The sequence below is a fragment of the Anabrus simplex genome, chromosome 3, assembly GCF_040414725.1.
Source record: "Anabrus simplex isolate iqAnaSimp1 chromosome 3, ASM4041472v1, whole genome shotgun sequence".
Taxonomy (NCBI): domain Eukaryota; kingdom Metazoa; phylum Arthropoda; class Insecta; order Orthoptera; family Tettigoniidae; genus Anabrus; species Anabrus simplex.
In genome coordinates, this window is record NC_090267.1 from 484,812,453 (window position 1) to 484,833,923 (window position 21,471).

Genomic DNA, 21,471 nt, shown 5'->3' on the forward strand with positions numbered 1-21,471 from the left:
ATACAATATTATACAATTTACGCTCATAATTTTTTCTATTAAACACGCACATCATCCTTAATAAATTTATATTGTTTACAAAATTCTACTTATAATATCTTACAAACATAGTCAACTCATATACAGTACGGTATGTGAAATTACTTCTAATAATACTGTACAACTGGTATAAGATTAAAATTAACATTGAATTTATTTACATATTTATATTTTACCCATTTTGGAACCTAAGTAGCATAACGACCTGCTGCGTCATGATGCTTATTCAGAGAATTATCACAAACTTACCTGTATTATGAATGTACCTCCCTTTAACTCAGGGGTTTCCAATTTGTAAGGACTCGAGGGCCACATTGGAAACCTTAGGCATCATCACGGGCCGCACTTTAATAATAGGCCAATTTTCATAAAATCCTGCAAAGAGAATAGTGGTACCAGTATATAATGGTATGCATAGTTCAATTGAAATGAAGGCTTAATAATTTTAATTGCTTAAAACACTATTTTACAACTGCATAAAATAGTTAAATTAAACATAAACACCATTACACCCAGGAGAATAGAATTTGGAAGAAGAGCACCTAACAATGTCAGTTCATTTGAATTGTGACAGATAACAAGAAGTTAAAAAATTACCTAAGGACAAATACACCTCTGTAGTGTAACGGTTAGTATTATTAGCTGCTGTCCTTGGGGGCCCGGGTTCGATTCCTGGTACCACCAGTGATTTAAGAATGGCAGGAGGGCTGATATGTGTTTCAAATGGTACATGCAGCTCACCTCCAATGGGGATGTGCCTGAAAAGAGCTACACCACCTTAGGATGAGGACACCAGTTTACTTACTGAAATTAATAACGTAGTCGAAACAAAGCGAAGGACAATTTAATGGGAGTAATGTGAAGGGAACAATGATATACAGTTGTAAGAGCCTGGAATCCCAGCAATATACTTCCAGGAGTATGTCCCTGAAAATTTCTTTGAGTGTACCGGTACCAGTCAGTACTACCAATGAGAGAAGAACGAAGATTTGAAACCGCTTCATACACCAATGGCAATTAAAGTATTTCTTGATATTCATTAAATGCTAAGTTGCATAAAAATCTCCACAGCCTGGTTGGCATGGAATTCGAGAATTGGTATGGATCCCATAGCCATTTTTATCATGGTTAAGACCCAGCACTGGCATTTGTGAGGACTCATTTTCCACTGAAGTTTAGATTTTAATTATTTTAAATCAAAAATAATCTATTCACACCAAGTAAATACTTAAAAACATGAAGTAATATTAAAGAATGAATTCCTTCTGACTTGTGTATATGAAGGGTATGAAAATTAATACATTTTTGAATGAGCTATGAAATATTTTTTGGAATTCTTTTCACATTTCTTAAAATATTATTTTAAAGACCTCATGGACTGCATTTTATGTTTTAAAAAAATGAATTGGTTTGTCATTTTTACCTTCCTTTCTGTTACTGGAAATTCTGTGTAATGAATTGTTTAATTTTTATAATATTATACTAGCCTTTCAAATATAATCCTTAATTCTTCTGCATTTAAAATCTTCGTTCTTCTTCTACAGTTCCTATTTCTGGTTCTCTCCCGGGTCGAGACCTCCATTATTGCATGTCTCTTCATGATACTTTTCCTGCTTCTAATGTCCCTTCTACAAGGGCTGTTTTTCTTCAACCTCTGGTGGGCACAATGACATAACAAAATGACTTTATCACTAAAAATTTAGTGGTTTCATACTTGTTTTCCCACATATTCACCAAAACAATTTAGGCATTTGTCATATCTTGACAGCAGTGAGGTAATAATCGTCTGGACAATCTCCTACTCCATGAAGTCCACCAGCAAGACACCTTCATGGTCCTGAAGAATGGTAGCCATTGTTTTCCTGTTGCTCAGTGTCTGTTTGAACTTCTTTTGGCTTGTTTGGAGAAGAAGGATGCATCTACTGCTTAGAATGTTTTTTCATTTCTGAAGTGTCATATAGAACCCAAGTTTCATCACCAGTGACGACAGACTTTAAAAACTCTTCCACATTTCTATTGTAACGTGTGAGAAACATTATGATTCACGCCATTCACTGCGTTTTGTGATCATCAGTCAAAATTGTTGGGACCCAGCGTGAATAAAGTTTCTGGTATCCCAAGTGTTGAGTCACAATTGTGTACAGAAAAGACTTTGAAATCTCTGGGATTATTGTAAAACATTCACTGATCATAAACCTTCATTTGTAGTGACAAACAGAGAATTTTAGAAAGCTGTTCAGATGAACATTACCTCACTGGCGGCAGACTTCTTTGCAGAGGGCATCAGAAAGCTGGTGTCACGATACGACAAATGTCTAAATCTTTTTGGCTATTATGTGGAAAAATAAATATGAAACTACTAAACGTTTAGTGATAAAAACATTTTGTTATTCAATGTGTCTTTTTTTTTTTACAGCCCATCGGAGGGTGAAAAAAAAAGTAGCCTTCGTATATTTTCCTTCTCTCTTCTCCATTGTATCTGCCTCTTTCAAGGCCATACTTTTGGTCTCTTTCCTGTCGGTTTCTCTGTAAATTCTTTGGAACTCGATATTCTCCCACTCACAATCAAGTCCACACCATTTCAACTTGCTTCTTTCTATCCTGTTAAGTAGTTTGAATATCCAATTCTTTTTCTTATACCTCCATTTGTGACTCCGTCTTTCCTTGTCTTACGTATGATACCTCCGAATTTCCCCTCAATCATTTTACCCCAAATACATCAGTGCTCCTTCCTATATATCATAAAATAAATGTTATTAGCTCATAGGGTCATTCATTATCTTCATAAGAGGTCTGAAGTGTTAGAAGTCTGTAACCACATAGTATTTTGGAGAGTATACAAATTGTATCCTAAAGGAATTTTTTTTTTTTTTCTTTACCAGGGGCAGATGTTGATGCGGTGGTTTCTCATCACTTAGTTATAACAGCTAAGGTTTAGAGAAAAGAACAGGCTTACTAAGAATAGAAAGTACCTTATGGAATGTGTGATTTTTCTCAAAGACAGTAATCACCAGATTTGAACTATGGTTATATCAGTAAGAAATACCCAACATGACGATTGGACATCATAACCTCTCAGGATCAAAAACTGCATCAGGTTAGTTTGATGTGTTGTTAGGTGAGCATGTCACCAATCGCTGGGTTACAGATACTGTCACTGGCTCAGCTGGGCTGCTTAGTGGATGATTCATTACCTGAGTGTGCTTTAACTCGCTCATTGCAGATTTGTGGAGGACAGCATACTCACCAACTTGAGTATGTTTGTTGCATGGAACTTTAATGAACTTCAAAATGTCTTTATCTCTGTATATCTGTCACTGTGGTGGTTTTATTTTTGTTGAAACTCTGCATGGTAGGCCATCTGCTCAAAATAACGAATAAAACAAAAAATGAACTATGATATATAGTCTACTGCAAGAAAAAAATGTTGATTTCAAGTACCAGCATTTTATTGATCTTTAATAATAATAATAATAATAATAATAATAATAATAATAATAATAATAATAATAATAATAATAATAATAATAATAATAATAATAATAATAATAATAATAATAATAATAATAATAATAATAATAATAATAATAATAATAATAATAATAATAATAATAATAATAATAATAATAATAATAATAATAATAATAATAATAATACTTGAAATACCCCTGCTGCATCTTATTGTTCACTGAAGGTGTTTTGTTGTTGAAAAGATCCAAAAAGAGTGATGGCATGTGATGTAAGACTGTAGAGAATTTTTGAACACAGTGACTGGAATATGTCTGTGGCTGAACCAACTAGTAGTTTGGGCTTACAGGAAGTGTAAGCAGTTCCTACCAAGCACTAGGTACGTGATTCTAAACTGGTGTTATGCAGTAAGCATGTGATCCGCATTGAACGTGTTAAAACCTCATCATTTATATCTTAAGTGCAGAAAATTTCAAAAGAGCACACTCACAAAGAAAGAAAGAAAGAAAGAAAGAAAGAAAGAAAGAAAGAAAGAAAGAAAGAAAGAATGTGATGGTATCACTTGCTATCACTCTATTGTTTGATGCACGTCTCAGTTGATAAATGCATGAATTTTAGAATAGAATCCTGAGTGTTAAAATTCGGTTGTGTGTGAACACCTTCCCAAGAGTAGAATTACATTTCGAGATTATTTTGTCTTGCTGTAACAGTCCAAGTAGAACACCACTTTTTCTTTTTTCCTTCTGCATGCAGAAACACAAGTAGATCATGCTAAGGAAAATTCTTGATTTAACTTTGCAGAAATACAAGAAAAGTGCTGTATGTAGCCCATTAATTAGATTTCACTGTCACTGAACACACTTTCATTTTAAAGAAGTTATGAGAGAAGTGACTTACAAACATATGTATGCTTTAAATTAAGATTAATTCATGAGATTTATTACTGATACAGCTAAATGCAGAAGTGCAATTACCACTTTCTCTTCTTCTTAAGCTGTGATCTGCTATTGAAGGTTGGAGATCATTCTGGCATTTTGAACTTCCAATTAGCAACATCTGTTAGGTTCACATTTACCTGCAGTCTTACCATGATGGATCAACAGCAAGAGTTTATACTTTTCTCCCTTTCATGATATAATCAAGATATACAAGTTTACAATCCTTGAGAGGAAGAAAAGAATCTCCGTTGTTTTGTTCATCCTTTCCATCACCATGATATTCCTCATATTCTCAGCCCATGAGATGTGAATTTAAACAGAATTTAATGAAAATCGGTAAGCAGAGTTGGGGAATAAGAAACTGCAGTCTAGGCTATAAATAATTTTATTCACCCTGGATTAAATGGTAGTTTAGGAGAAGGCACCGAAAATTTAATTTTTAAATACCTAATTTATTGGTCCTATCAAAAAGATTATTTGTCTACAAATATTCAGACAAAAGTATTACTGAAAAAATAATAGATATTAAAATGATACTTGCCACAATAAGGAACTGCAGTTCTGTAATATTTTCACAGAACACATGAAAATTAGTGTTTCCAAGGAAAAAGTGATATCAGTAGGGGTCACCTTTCCATTAGTATTAATAGAGAACGGTTGCTTAGTTGTACTTCCCCTTAAAACAATAATCACCACCGCCACTATACTACCATCCTGGGAGAATGCACATCCTACACACTTGAAATTATTCACCTGTTTCAGCTTTGTATTCCCAATCTGACATTCAGTTCTCTTAGGTTTCTTAGCTACTTTGAAAAATGAAGGTGTCGACCAAAGAAAGAACCCCTAGGCTTCAATACCTAATACCATAAAGGTCAGGAAAAAACAAGAGTTGACCAAGGGAAGTCGGATAGAGCAGATGAAAGTGAGGAACCTGGCACAAGTAAGTGGAAGCAATGGCAGAACTCAGCTAAGGGCCCCGTGGTTGCCAAACCCCTCCCAAGTTAAGAGCCTCTGAGGCTCCTTTTAATTGCCTCTTATGACAGGCAAGGGATACTGTGGATGTTATTCTACTGCCCTCATCCACAAGGGGTGATGGAAGTATAGTAAGTAAGACTGAATCAAGGTGCAGTAAAGCTAATGCAGTGAGCTTACAGTTTCAATCAACAGTACTGTATTCTGTAAGGAGGAACTCAACTTCAAGATGAAACTATCTTTACACCTGTCTGTTTTCAGACTGACTTTGCTTTATGGGAGTGAAAGCTGGGTGGACTCAGGATATCTTATTCATAAGTTAAAAGTAACAGACATGAAAGTAGCAAGAATGATCGCTAGTACAAACAGGTGGGAACAATGGCAGGAGGGTATTTAGAACGAGGAGATAAAATTAGGAATGAACTCTATTGATGGCCTAGAACAGAGTGCTCAGCTGGGCGCCCGTTGAGGCCAGCCCAGTGCAGCCAGGCTGGAGTGATGTGAATGCGGGCAGCATACGTCATAGTGAAGCGAGAGACTGAACAAACTTGCAGGGAAGTGAAGCAGTGTCATTTGGTTGTCATTATGAAGCTCTCTTCCACTGCTCAGCGAAATGCTGAATGGGGGTACCGGTACAGTATTTAAGAAAAACGCTATAATCGCAAGAAAACTGACCTTTTCAAGATATTCCGGTTTGATTTACACCATGCTCGGTATAAACAGTCAGTTTTATTTTCTTATATTTATACATTCAAAGAAAACAAACACGTTATAATTTCTGTGTTACTTATAAAGGTACAGGGTTTAAGCATACAAGCTACGATTGATAATTCCTTGGATGGGAATGACAGTATTTCCATTTCTTAAAAAGTAAAATTCCTGTTATTCATTCAACAGAAAGTAATATATGTACATATTTCAACAAGTTTACTGCTTGATTTTTCAGTGTTTTAGTGTTGTTTGAATTTCTCGCTTCACTGAATTTGAAAATAGTACCGTATTTAGAACTTATCAGGCGTCCGATGATAATAGGTAGCCTCTAATTGGCAAGGGAGTCTCATATAGAGTGAGGGCATAGATATTTACTATCCAAGAAAGTACAGCAACATTGTAAATGTATCTACCAAACAGATGTACGGTATGTATGGAAATAAATAACATAACTGATGTTATTCCCAGTAAGCATGATTGAATTGTTGGTCAATCAATCAATCAATCAATCAATCAATCAATCAATCAATCAATCAATCAATCAATCAATCAATCAATCAATCAATCAATCAATCAATCAATCAATCAATCAATCAATCAATCAATACTGATCTGCATTTAGGGCAGTCGCCCAGGTGGCAGATTCCCTATCCGTTGCTTTCCTAGCCTTTTCCGAAATGATTTCAAAGAAATTGGAAATTTATTGAACATCTCCCTTGGTAAATTATTCCAATCCCTAACCCCCTTCCTATAAATGAATATTTGCCCCAGTTTGTCCTCTTGAATTCCAACTTTATCTTCATATTGTGATCTTTCCTACTTTTATAAACGCCATTCAAACCTATTCGTCTACTAATGTCATTCCACGCCATCTCTCCGCTGACAGCTCGGAACATACCACTTAGTCGAGCAGCTCTTCTTCTTTCTCTCAATTTTTCCCAACCCAAACATTGCAACATTTTTGTAACGCTGCTCTTTTGTCGGAAATCACCCAGAACAAATCGAGCTGCTTTTCTTTGGATTTTTTCCAGTTCTTGAATCAGGTAATCCTGGTGAGGGTCCCATACACTGAAACCATACTCTAGTTGGGGTCTTACCAGAGACTTATATGCACTCTCCTTTACATCCTTACTACAACCCCTAAACACCCTCATAACCATGTGCAGAGATCGGTACCCTTTATTTACAATCCCATTTATGTGATTACCCCAGTGAAGATCTTTCCTTATATTAACACCTAGATACTTACAATGATCCCCAAAAGGAACTTTCACCCCATCAACGCAGTAATTAAAACTGAGAGGACTTTTCCTATTTGTGAAACTCACAACCTGACTTTTAGCCCCGTTTATCAACATACCATTGCCTGCTGTCCATCTCACAACATTTTCGAGGTCACATTGCAGTTGCTCACAATCTTGTAACTTATTTATCACTCTATAGAGAATAACATCATCCGCAAAAAGCCTTACCTCCGATTCCACGCCTTTACTCATATCATTTATATATATAAGAAAACATAAAGGTCCGATAACACTGCCCTGAGGAACACCCCTCTCAACTATTACAGGGTCAGACAAAGCTTCACCTACTCTAACTCTCTGAGATCTATTTTCTAGAAATATAGCAACCCATTCAGTCACTCTTTTGTCTAGTCCAATTGCACTCATTTTTGCCAGTAGTCTCCCATGATCCACCCTATCAAATGCTTTAGACATGTCAATCGCGCAGTCCATCTGACCTCCAGAATCCAAGATATCTGCTATATCTTGCTGGAATCCTACAAGTTGAGCTTCAGTGGAATAACCTTTCCTAAAACCGAATTGCCTTCTATCGAACCAGTTATTAATTTCACAAACATGTCTAATATAATCAGAAAGAATGCCTTCCCAAAGCTTACATACAATGCATGTCAAACTTACTGGCCTGTAATTTTCAGCTTTATGTCTATCACCCTTGCCTTTATACACAGGGGCTACTATAGCAACTCTCCATTCATCTGGTATAGCTCCTTCGACCAAACAATAATCAAATAAGTACTTCAGATATGGTACTATATTCCAACCCATTGTCTTTAGTATATCCCCAGAAATCTGATCAATTCCAGCCGCTTTTCTAGTTTTCAACTTTTGTATCTTATTGTAAATGTCATTGTTATCATATGTAAATTTTATTACTTCTTTGGCCTTAGTCTCTTCCTCTATCTCGACATTATCCTTGTAACCAACAATCTTTACATACTGCTGACTGAATACTTCTGCCTTTTGAAGATCCTCACATACACACTCCCCTTGTTCATTAATTATTCCTGGAATGTCCTTCTTGGAACCTGTTTCTGCCTTAAAATACCTATACATACCCTTCCTTTTTTCACTAAAATTTTTATGACTGCCAATTATGCTTGCCATCATGTTATCCTTAGCTTCCTTCTTTGCTAGATTCAATTTTCTAGTAAGGTCCTTCAATTTCTCCTTACTTCCACAGCCATTTCTAACTCTATTTCTTTCCAGTCTGCACCTCCTTCTTAGTCTCTTTATTTCTCTATTATAATAAGGTGGGTCTTTACCGTTCCTTACCACCCTTAAAGGTACAAACCTGTTTTCGCATTCCTCAACAATTTCTTTAAACCCATCCCAGAGTCTGTTTACATTTTTATTTACCGTTTTCCACCGATCATAGTTACTTTTTAGAAACTGCCTCATACCTGCTTTATCAGCCATATGGTACTGCCTAACAGTCCTACTTTTAAGACCTTCCTTTCTATCGCATTTATTTTTAACTACCACAAAAACAGCTTCATGATCACTAATACCATCTATTACTTCAGTTTCCCTATAGAGCTCATCTGGTTTTAACAGCAGCACATCCAGGATATTTTTCCCTCTGGTTGGTTCCATCACTTTCTGAATCAGCTGTCCTTCCCATATTAACTTATTTGCCATTTGTTGGTCATGCTTCCTGTCGTTCGCATTTCCTTCCCAATTGACATCTGGCAAATTCAGATCTCCCGCTACAATCACATTTCTTTCCATGTTGTTTCCCACATAGCTGACTATCCTATCAAATAATTCCGAATCCGCATCAGTGCTACCCTTTCCCGATCTGTACACTCCAAATATATCAAGTTGCCTATTATCTTTAGAAATGAGCCTTACACCTAGAATTTCATGTGTCTCATCTTTAACTTTTTCGTAGCTTACAAATTCTTCTTTCACCAGAATGAAAACTCCCCCTCCCACCTTTCCTATCCTATCTCTACGATACACACTCCAGTGCCGTGAGAAAATTTCATATATATATATATATATATATTTTTTTTTTTTCATATATATATCATTTCTCAGCCATGATTCAACTCATATTACAATATCTGGTAAATATATATCTATTAAATTACTTAATTCTATTCCTTTCTTTACAATACTTCTACAGTTCAACACTAACAATTTTATGTCATCCCTACTTGATTTCCAGTTCCCTGTTCCCTTATCACCGCTCCCTAGGCCATCCCGTTTCCCTGAATGTACCTCCCTATTACCCTTCCAAACAAATTTCCTAACTTATACGTACCACTGCGGTTTAAATGAAGGCCATCCGAGCGCAGATCCCTTTCTCCTACCCACCCATTAGGATCTGGAAATTTCACTCCCAGTTTCCCACATACCCACTCCATAGTCTCATTTAAATCCCCAATCACCCTCCAGTCAGTATCCCTCCTACACAGTATTTCACTAATAACAATCTCCGCTTTCTTAAACTTCACCCGTGCTGCATTTACCAGATCCCACACATCTCCAACTATGTTGGTACTTATATCAGCTTGCCTTACGTTGTTGGTACCAACGTGAAACACTACCACCTTCTCCTTCCCCTCGTCCCTCTCTTCTACTTTCCTCAACATCTGCCTCAACCTAATTCCTGGATAACATTCTACCCTGGTTCCCTTTCCTCCACACACTTTCCCCACGTGTCTAACGATGGAATCCCCCATGACCAGAGCCCCAACCCTACCCACCTCATTTGATCCCCTCCCCTCCTGGTCAGCCCTATCTTCTCTCACTGCTGCAGAAGCTACTTCCTCCTCCCTTTTCTCCTTCCCATGACCCTGTTCCACCTGTCTTTTCCTATCCTCTACTCTACATTTCCCTTTCCTACCTTTTCCCTTCCTCCTACTTCCATGCATCTCAGCAACAGTTCCCTGTCCCTCATCTTCCCTCTGTTGTTCTACCTGGAGTGACTCGTACCGATTTCGCATAGATACCTGTCCTGAATTCTGATCCTGAATAGAGCCCTTGGCCTGCAATCTCCTTCCCCTTAGAACATTAGACCACCTGTCTCCTCCCTTTCCTTCCCCTCCCTCTTGTACACCTACTGTAACCTGTACATTGTTTGAGGGAGTCCTATCTTCCTTCCTGTCTTCTGTGAGAATCCTAATTATCTCCCTCAAACTTTCCAACTCCTCCCTCATACCCCTCAATGCCTCACCACACCCACAATAAGTACACTCGCGCTCCTTGGCCATTCTTTACGGGGGGAAAATTTTAAATTAAAAAAGAAAGTAACTTATTTGCAAAAAAAAAATAAATGAACGGAGGGATATATTGTCTGGGATAGTACACAACAATAAGGTAATTAATATACGACTACACTACAATACTACTTAGTTGTGCTCTATTTTTTTTTTAATCCTACAACCCCTAACAGGATAAAAACTGCTGTTAATTACTGAATATCGAAAGTAATACACAAGAACTACACAATTCCAAACTGCAATTAAGCCTATCCTAATTTCAACAATATTTTAGTAAGAGTTTCTACGGATACCTCTACTACACCAGTACTACACAAATATTTTACAATAATAAAATAAGCACACTAAATTCTAATAGGATATTACTCGTATACTACTGTACAGTACGCTACAGTAATTTTTAAATTACTTTCAGACGTATCCTAATTACGATACCGGTACCGTACTGTATGTCACTACTAAGCACAACAGAAATGAAATTTGCAAGAACTACTGTACTCAAAGATTACCAACGAAGCTAAATGCTTAGACAAATTATTATTAGTATTACGGTCTAATAGATACACACGAAAAATAACACACGAATATAGCAGGCAAGATACGGCACTATCTAAATGTACTGTATCTATACTACAATGTATCTACACTACACTATACTGTGTTTGGTTAAATGCTTAAGTATCAAAAGGATTGGTGAGTTTATCAGATAATTTAAACCCAAGCAATCACAAGCCACAATTTATCCACCTTAACTCTGTATTATACTTGAAATGCTTTTAAAGCACCTCTTAAAATGTAATAGTGAAAATTGTAATTCGTTACGTACCAGTACATTACAAAAATATTTGAGGTTGTAGCCCTTTTTTATTGTATCTGGTCAAAATAGATAAACGACAATTAACATAAATAACATATTTCTTACAAAATAAATAGAAAATAACGTGGATTTCAGCTCTTTTCCTTTCATTAATTTCTGCCTCCATTTCAAACTCGTGTATCGCCACGGTGATCGTGAGTCACTGGGAGAACTTCGCCCAACCTTCACGACTTCTGATGTAAGCACCGTATCACAGTGCCTGAATAACATATGCTCATCACCTGCCTGCCTGCCCGCCCACTTACAGTGTCGGGCAACCATGGGACGAAATGCCCGGTGTGAGCACCTCTGGCCTAGAAAAGGAGATAGAAGGAAAAGGCCGGGATGGAAGACCTGGAACCTGCTGGATGGAGAGGGTCAGGGCTGACATTACGGCTAGGGGAAGGAGAATGGATGATGTCATGATCAACAGGACATTTATTGAGCAGAGGAGAGTGGAAGTGGCTTATCAACAATATTCAGAACACTAGAGCCATAAATCGACGATGATGATGATGATGATGATGATGATAATGATGGTGGTGGTGGTGATGATGATTTTATACAAGTAAACGGCACAAGTTGAGGAATGATATGGTTAGGAAGGAAGCTGGGATTGTTACATCATTGTTAGATCGGATCAGCATGTCCAGACTGAGGTGGTCTGGGCATTTAATGAGGATGGAGCCAATAAGGACAGCATATGTTAACTTAGAGCAACATGTGGCAGGGAAATGGATGGTGGGAAGACCAAGAACCCACTGAATGGACATTGTAAAGATGGACATTGCAGATCGGGGAAGGACGCTGGAGGACGTCATTAACAACAGAACATATCTCAATAAGACAGAATGGAAGAGGCTTGCCAGCAGTACCCAGGGAACTGGATCTGTAAAATGATGTTGATGATGATGATGATGTGGAAGTGATTCTTTAAATAAATGGAGTTTTTAAAAGTTATGTGTAATACACCAATTTGCCACAGTATTTTGAGGCTACTCTGCATTATATCACAACTGTTGCATGCCATCTGATAGAAAGCATGGAACCTTTCAGGTGATTAAACCATTTAGCATGAAACAATTTCTGCATGTATTATAACAATTGCCTTGTTGTGTGTTGGTTGAAATGAGCCTGAAAATAAATAATAATCATCTCTCTGTCATCTGTTGCATGATAACATGTACTGAATTTGGACTGTGGATATTATATTGTGTTCATATATATTTTATGATTTCATGACATGTTTTTCTGAAATTGTTGAGTCTAAGTAATTTGTTGTAGTCTTGCTCATATGTTATTCTCTCAGAGAGTTCCTTTTGTTTGAAGCAACAATTTATGTATAGAACAGTGTGAATATTTTCTAATCTTTGTTATTATCCAGTGTTCTCCCTAAGACCTTTCTAATGGCCCAGCCATTTTCACTGACCACCCAGCTATCGTAACCTAGATATGTGCTAGTTACATAATATTTCAAGTTGCTTTACCTCGCACCGACACACATAGGCAGTAGCATAACCAGGATCGGCCGATGGGGAGGTTTTATAGTTACAAAATGATGGAAGAACACACACAACGAAGGTGCATGCATGACTTTTCATTACGTGGGCATTGATATATGTGAATTACAGATCTGTTGGCTCTACAATGATGTCTCTAAATGTTTATTTAGTTTATTGTCAGTTCCTGTTTATTTTACTTTTGTAAAAATTCCATGGGGGGGAGGGTCTAACCCGCAGTAACCCCTCCCTGGCTACACCCCTGCATATAGGTCTTATGATGACGATGGGATAGGAAACGGCTAGGAGTGGAAAGGAAGCAGTTGTGGCCTTAATGAAGCTGCAGCCACAGCAGTTACCTGGTGTGAAAATGGGAAACCACAGAAAACCATCTTTAGATCTGCCGACAGTGGGGTTTGAACCTGCTATCTCCCAAATGCAAGCTCACAGTTGCATGCTCCTAACCGCATGGTGAACTTGCTCCGCGGTGTATGTAATATTAATACATATTTGAGTCATTCAGTGTTCCAAATTAAAATGTAAAAACTGTAAATTATTTAAATGAAAAAATCTTCATTACTGTCAGCATAATTGCACGAGTTACACTGGAATTTAAATGTTTAGCTTATCACATAGTGCCATGCACGAGCGGTGTCTGGATTAGTGTGGAATTGCATGCGAGCACTCGATTCCGTGGGAAGTAACAAACACATCTGGCACTCCACAGCAACTGAGTGATTATGAATGAGCAGTAGAACACTAGAAGTTCAAAATACTCTGTTATATCTTTTTTGTGATAACACTAAAACAGTTCAATTTTGCAGTTAAGGTTTACTTGTCTACTATTATTTTTAATGCCTTGAGGGGAATAAATTGTAATTTTATCATATTAATTTTTTATGTAGTATTCCCCGTCTGGCTACTCATTCCTGTCACCCAGCTGATGAAAATTTATGAGGAGAATACAGTTATCCTCAAGCTTTTGTATTTCCTGGTAAAGACGACCTTTAAAAATATGAGGTGGACAATCGAATTAGCAAGGCACCTCAATTTTACCACCAAGTAAGACAACTGCTGTGGGATAAACAAGTACCATTGAAAGCAAAGACGACATTATATGAATCGTATCATACACCCCTCCTCACATGCAGCTTGGAAATGACCACGTTTATGAGACAAAACAACTCCAAACTCCAAGCTACAGAAATGAAGTTCATATGCATAATGATACAGAAGACCAGGAAGGCCAAGATCAGGAACAAAAAAGTTCAAGAGGAGGTGGGAATAGGATCCAGAAGGCAAGATTGAAGTGGTTTGGGCATGTAAAAAGGATGAGTGCAAGCACAACTACAAGAAGAGGAATATGAAAGAGAAGTAAAAGGGAAAAGCCCAGTGGACAGACCCAGAGCAAAATGGACCAATCTATTAAAGATATCGAGGAGAGAGGACAAGATTGGGAGAAGGTTATGAGAGAATAGTGTTTCATGGACAGACAAACATGGAGGGGACTCGTACACCACACCTGGGCAACTGGAGATCGTCAACGAAGATAATTATGATGAAAGAATGACTCCTAAGAAGCTAATCAACATATCTCTACAGAGAGAGAAGACCTACCAAAAAAAAAAGTTTCTGTGACTAGAAAATAAAAAAAGGGAATAATTTTGTCTTTCAAAGGAAAAAAGAATGAAGGCATTTTCATGAAGACATGAAGAATATACGAGAATTAGGGCATAAGTCATGACAATTATTTTTCCTCACATTTGCACGCTGCTACTATATAGTGGTCATATGTCCTGGAAAGCTTGACACTCATAGTACATGGACACAGCACAGGACTCATGTGTACAACACAGAAACTGTCCATCTTTGGTGCACGCATTCTTTCATTTGGCTAGCAAAGGAGTCTTGATAATAGCTTTGTTTGTGCAGCAGTAAGAAACTATCCCAAACAGTCAGACGCATGCGCACATGTACTTTGCTGTATTTGAAGCATTCGTGCAGTGAGAATTTCGTATTCTGACTGCTGGTCTGCTGTTCTTGCAGGTGTGGATTCCAGTTTAGCACAGTTTGAGAACAATCAACAGAATTTGGGGATTGTTTTTGGATTTCTAAATGAGGCATGCGCATCAGCTTCCGTCACATGTAGTTCACAAAGCACAGATCTTTATAAATAAATTTGTTCTGTGTTTTCTTGATAATAACATTCCTTGATGGTGGTATTCTTAAATAAAAGTAAAATATATTAATCGCACAATCTGTTTAATGAACATACATGAACGGTTAATTTGTATTTAGTATCACAATAAAACACATGTGAACTGTTGATGTAAGTAAGTCTACGTATTGTAGATAAACCAGATACATTTTAATGATCTGTCAGTCTATGCTTACTGATAGGGTGGTAACTAATCACAAATATCACAAATCGTTGACGATATAAGAACTTGTATATTTTCAGATGTCAGGCATTAGTTTTACAAGTGACTCCAGTGAATCTTCAACTGATGACGACGATCTAGATTCATTTGATGATATTAATCTGAATAGAGCTAGGCCAAAGAATGAAAATAATTGTATTGTATTATAAATATTCATTCATTCTTCCATATTATTGTCACTGATTGAGCTATCAATACCCAAGGGAGATGTTCAATAAATTTCCAATTTCTTTGCATTCATTTTAAAAAGGCTAGGAAAACAACAAATAGGGAATCTGCCACCTGGGTAACTGCCCTAAATGCAGATCAGTAGTGATTGATTGATCCTCTAAAAATCCATAGAAGTGACATAATGTAGACTTTAAAATAAGTTGTCTTATTCGTACCTTGCATGTTGTGTGCAAATTTCCTGCTCTTCAGTCCAAATGAGTGATATATTTACAATAAGAATATATAATATTCGGTAGAACATAAGCTCAATCAGTCAATCAAACCTCCATCAAATCCAATAAAAAACTTAATTGGGAATGGTGCTGACATCTAACAGCAGTATTTACTACTATGTGACCACTTGCACAGGAAGGAATCTGAAACCATTTCCAAATGTTCCTAATCTGCGCATGTGCTCTTGTACAAATTACAAACTATCATAGATTTGCTGCACGAACAAAGCTAATATTTCACTACCGTACAGCCACGTCGATTCTGTGTATTATGATACATTCAAATGTCTTTCCAAATCTTCATTTGATTTAGTCTTCAAGGCTTTTAATCCAGGAATTGGTCTGCCATTCAAAATAATATTAGTTTTCTCACTGAATGTACGTGATCATAATGAACGGTTTAAAAGGCTCTCTATAACACAGAGGAGGGTTGCCCAGTTGTACTTCCTCTTTAAGTAATAATCACCACCTCCACTCTGTATAAAACAGTCACAATCATAGAAGAATACATCACCAGCCAGTTTAGAAGTCTTGCTTGGTGGGTTTAATCGGCAAATAATTTATGACACCAAGTGCGATACACACTCACCGTGGCACTCAAGACTGAATGTTCTAATACTGTTGGGGTCGGAAAAGAACAAGAGTTGACCAAGGGAGGTTGGATAGAACAGATGAAAGTGCCCCTGCTATGATCATATTACGGCTGTTCATAATGCTGTTAGAGTGTTGCTTTTGACCAGTCCTCCGAGAAATATATAGAATATTGAAAGCTAAATACTCACAAAGTTATGATGTATGTATTGTAATATATTGTATTATACTGTACTATCATCTTTATTGGTCAACAAAGTGTTTCAACATGATTTCTGATGTTGCAGGTGCATCGCCAACTGAGAAGTCTGCTAGTGGTGTTGTTGGTGTCAGTTACACTGGTACGGCAAATGAGATAACAAGTACTTCAGTTCAACTGGAGACAGATGATAGCGCGGACCAAGCTTGTTACGATAACGAGGCCTTTGAAGATTCACGAGATAAGCTGCATCAATCGTTTAGTTGTCCAGTTTTAGAACCACGTGAAGAGACAAGTTCATCCTCATTTCCACAAGCACTAAATGATTCTGAAGTCAGGTCAGTTCATTAGCGACCGAACTGGAGTATGTTCATCACACCGAAAATTGAACGGTTCTTAGTTTCAAAGCCAGATTAACATGTTCTGTCTGGTCCCTTCTAAGGTTTATTTTATTCTTTAGGTGTTAGTATAAACTGTGTAGTGATAATGGGAACTAACAATGAATAATAAGAACTTCACCACGGCTTTTGATGGCAGTGAAGCTGTTGTCATTCATTGTTAACTTACTTTGTTTTCAGTATTTTGACTTAAATATGTCTTATGACTGGGGTCATCCGAAAATTTGTGTAAATGTAATGTGGAAAAATGTGTGATGGAAGTGTAACCATTGCAACTGTGCAGGCAGTGATGTAAGGCACGGATAGATGGTCAGACAACATTACCTAGCAACTGTGCAGCTATGTCTTATGGCTGGTTGTCATCTGAAATTAGCACCCGTTGAGGTCTGGCCATGATCATATTTATGATCGTTTGATTTTCGCAAAGAGAAAAATAGTTTCCTTTTTGTTTTAAGGATGACCTGCATCACGTTCTTCTTTAACCCTCCTGGGCATGTTGAAGAAGAATGCGCATAAAAAGGCCAGCTGTTTACCAGCTGGTGTGGTGGAAAGGAACAAGGCATATTTTGAAGTTTTCCTTGCAAAATCTTAACATAGGTCATAACTATAATATCAATATTTCTTCTAAAATGTTGGGGAAACTCTTTTTCTTTTTGGAGGAAATGAAAGAACAGAATATTATGAATAGGAGGTCTATTTGAAAACACGTTTTAGATCTGTTCTTTCAATAAAATATCACTAGCTGGTCTTTATTTTTTAACTAGTGCAGGCATTGATGATATTCATCAATTAGTCAGTCCTATGAAGGTTAAATAGTACGATACTGCCACTGAAGTTCAAATCTCAGTATTACTTAAATTTAATTTGTTTATAACTTTAAAGCATCCAATATTGTAAAACTTTTGGATGATATTATGTACCTGATGAGACATGCTGAAGAAGAGCTCTAAATTACTGAAGACGTTCAGCTGTCAAACCCTATATATGAAATCTCAGCAATCTCTTTGAATTGTATTGTATTTTATTGTATTGTCTTGTCTTGTATACTGTGTATTGTGTTGTAATGATTTATTTATAAGTGAGAAGATTGAGAACTGTTAGTATAACCTTAACAGCTATTACAGTGTAGAAACTCTTCACGCCGCAAGTTTAACCTTGTCAGACCTGAGACCAGATGGAATGAAACAAAAATTATTTTATTTTCTTTCTTAACATATAATGGTCTAAACAACTAAGAAGTGGTATTCATTTCATAGGACTGTTGTGATAGATGTTGCACATATGTCAAGTCCAATGTTTATGTTGAATTATAATAATTTTGGATGTATTTTTGAAACAGTGTATGTGTACTGATTGCAGTCATCAAGGAGGAAGGTGTGAAGAAAGTAATTCATGATCACAACAACTGAAAAGAATTAAAATTTATAATCTTTTTATCATTTGGTGTCTGGCAACCATCGAGATGTTACTGAATATGGTTTTGATGTGGTGTAATCTGCCAGTAGTGCATAACTCAGGGATTTGTAAATGTGCTCCTATAGGTACAAATTTCATGTAATGTAGGCAGCCACTTACCAAGTAATTAAGAAATAAGGAATGGAGATGGATATTTGTGTACCATGCCTGGGATCTGAAGAGGTAAAGGCAGTTCAGTTAAGAAAGAATCACCTTGAAGACACTTTTGCAGGTACAGGAAGTGTAACAAATGTGTGGTGATGCATTGAAATCCGGTACTAGATGCAGAAGGTCTTTGTGCCCATATCAATGCTAACGGAAGGCATTATGCACATTTCCTGTAAGGAAGTGTTTCATGTGGTATGCTGGTAAAATCTGTTCATGTGCGTTCCCCATTTGTATTCTGTAGAGTTGTAGAAAATGAGTTCAAAGCGTTTCTGGACCCATGTTCATGTAACATATTTTCTTCTTCTACATGCGGTGAATGTGTCCGGGAAGTTTGGCTGTACATCATGTTACACCATGTATGGATGAAAGGTACTAGTTTGATGAATAGACAGGCCAGTTTAAAATGTTACATTGAGAAGTGGAGAATTGACTACGGTAATGAAAAAAAAATTGATTGCACTTCCCCATTTATGCTGGCCACAAGATAAATAGGCATAGCTAATAGTGTAGAACTCTCTCACACTGTTCCATCGAAGCATATGCATTACAATGGACTGTTGTGTTGTCATATATTATCACATCAAATTTGGCATTCAGCAATATGAATATATCCTGATAGTTTACTATATTTTAGATGAGAACCCTCATTTTTAGTTTGTACATTTTGTGGAGCATAAGTTTTCCTTTTTAATCCTCATCTACCCTTCACCTTCAGTCTACTGTACAGGGTGGGCGAGAAGTCCCCACACCCCTGTAACTGTTTGGTATCAAATGTTATTCAGGTTATGTTGCTTACATATTAAGTGTCCAATACATCTGTATGTTCCCCATCATGCTGTAAACCCAGTTATATACCCCTCCATGTACTTCTTGACCTATTCTGAGCATGTCCGGTGTCATAGTGCAAAATGCATCCTCAACAGCATTGCATAGTTCTTTATTTGTAACATAACGACATGCAGATACAGTGTCTTAATGGCTCCCCTTAACGAGTTGTCAGGTGTGGTGAGGACAGGACTTCTTGGTGGCTATTTCAAGGGAGCTGGTATTGCTAGTGAACCACAAGCTATCCACCGTCCTGGGAAATGTTCATTTAGAAACTCGTGCACTGCAAGAGCGTATTGAGCAGGTCTTGCTGCAACCATATGCGATCTGTGAGGCCCCTTTCCTCAAGCTGGGGTATTAGCTATGTTTGTAACATGTGTAAATAATTTGCGCCATTCATACTCATATTTGTATTGAAATGGTGGACACAATAATTTTAATATTGAAAGTGTTTTACTTATTCATACTCCCTTCGAAAATGTACAATCGAAGTACATGTTGTGTTGTCATCACCATCCATATCATTACGTGAGGTGGGTTAATTTCTTTCTTAATTTTAAAAAATTTGTTTTACGTCACACCAATACAGATAGGTCTTAAGGCAATGAAGGGATAGGAAAGGCCTAGGAGTGGGAAGGAAGCGGCCATGGCCTTAAGTAAGTTACAGCCGCGGCATTTGCCTGGTGTGAAAATGGGAAACCCCAGAAAACTATCTTCAGGGCTTCCGACATTGGGGCTTGAACCCACTATCTCCTGGATGCAAGCTCACAGCTGCGCACACCTAACCGTACGGCCAACTCGCCCGGTGGGATTCCTTTCCAACTCAACTCTGTTATGAGGATTCTCTTTGGCCCACACAATAACATTTCTGCGACGCAAAAAAAAAAAAAAAAAAAAAAAAAAAAAAAAAAAAAAAAAAAAAAACCATTTCTAGCACATGAGCTGCGATAAATAGCACATTCATCTGAAAACATAACCTTGGCATGGCTCACTGCATTTGGGAATCTAGTTAACAAAGCATGGTATGCTAAAATGAGCTAATTCCAGTCTCTATCTGATAACTCATTTACGAACATCAGTTGAAAATGTCTGAACTTCAGGTCTTTTTTAATGTAATCTCACATTGTTGTCCTCGGTATACCAAGTTCTGAAGTATGGTTAGGCGTCGACTTAATAGGAGATTGTTCAATTGAAGCACAGACTCCAGCACATGTTTTTTTCTCGTATCTTCTTCCTTCCACTCAGCGGCCTGTCTTTAACACTGCCTGAGGCAAAAGCACGTCTGTCCCAATCGATAAGTGTTGCTTTTTGCAATGGAGCCTTATTTAAAATCTTTCCTGGAAAGTTCCCATAATCTGCCTCATTGTCTGGCCTGTGTGTTGTCATTCATGCATCCACACACTTGCCACTAACCGCTCCTCAATAGTTTAACTCTTACCGCTCACATCTGCTATGGCTTCACACTAACACTTGACTGCGACAATATGTATTCCAACACTTGATTCCAACAATTAATGAGAAGTAATATAGCTACCAACCTACATAAATAACATATGTAATTTGGCTAGCAACCTTCATAAATAACATTTGATACTAAACAGTTACAGCGGTGTTGTAATTCTATTCCTAGTAATAGGAACAGCTTTTATAGGATATGTCCTACCTTGAGGACAAATATCTTTCTGAGGAGCAACAGTAATTACAAATCTTTTATCAGCCGTCCCTTATTTAGGTATTGCATTGCCCACCCTGATACACTACCATATCTGATCTTTACTTTCTCCAATATCCTCAAAAGTACTTTCTGTTCTTGCTCTCAACTTCCATTCCGATAAAGTTTCCTACCCGAGTTTTCGTAGCATGTCTCTGACATAGATGTTCTGTGGTCTGCCATTACATACCAGGTGTATGGATAAGTTTTTGTGGTGAAGAAA

General features: G+C 37.3%; 1 protein-coding gene across 1 annotated transcript in view; it reads left to right on the forward strand.

Annotated features, from left to right (window-relative positions):
• LOC136866874 (O-acyltransferase like protein) overlaps nucleotides 1-18,498 on the forward strand; it is a 136,708-nt gene extending 118,210 nt beyond the window's left edge. The window contains exons 13-14 of the mRNA XM_068226879.1: nucleotides 16,780-17,029; nucleotides 18,429-18,498. Coding sequence (XP_068082980.1) covers nucleotides 16,780-17,029; nucleotides 18,429-18,498 — 320 coding nt within the window. The remainder of the gene's footprint in view (nucleotides 1-16,779; nucleotides 17,030-18,428) is intronic.
• Nucleotides 18,499-21,471: the final 2,973 nt, after the last annotated feature.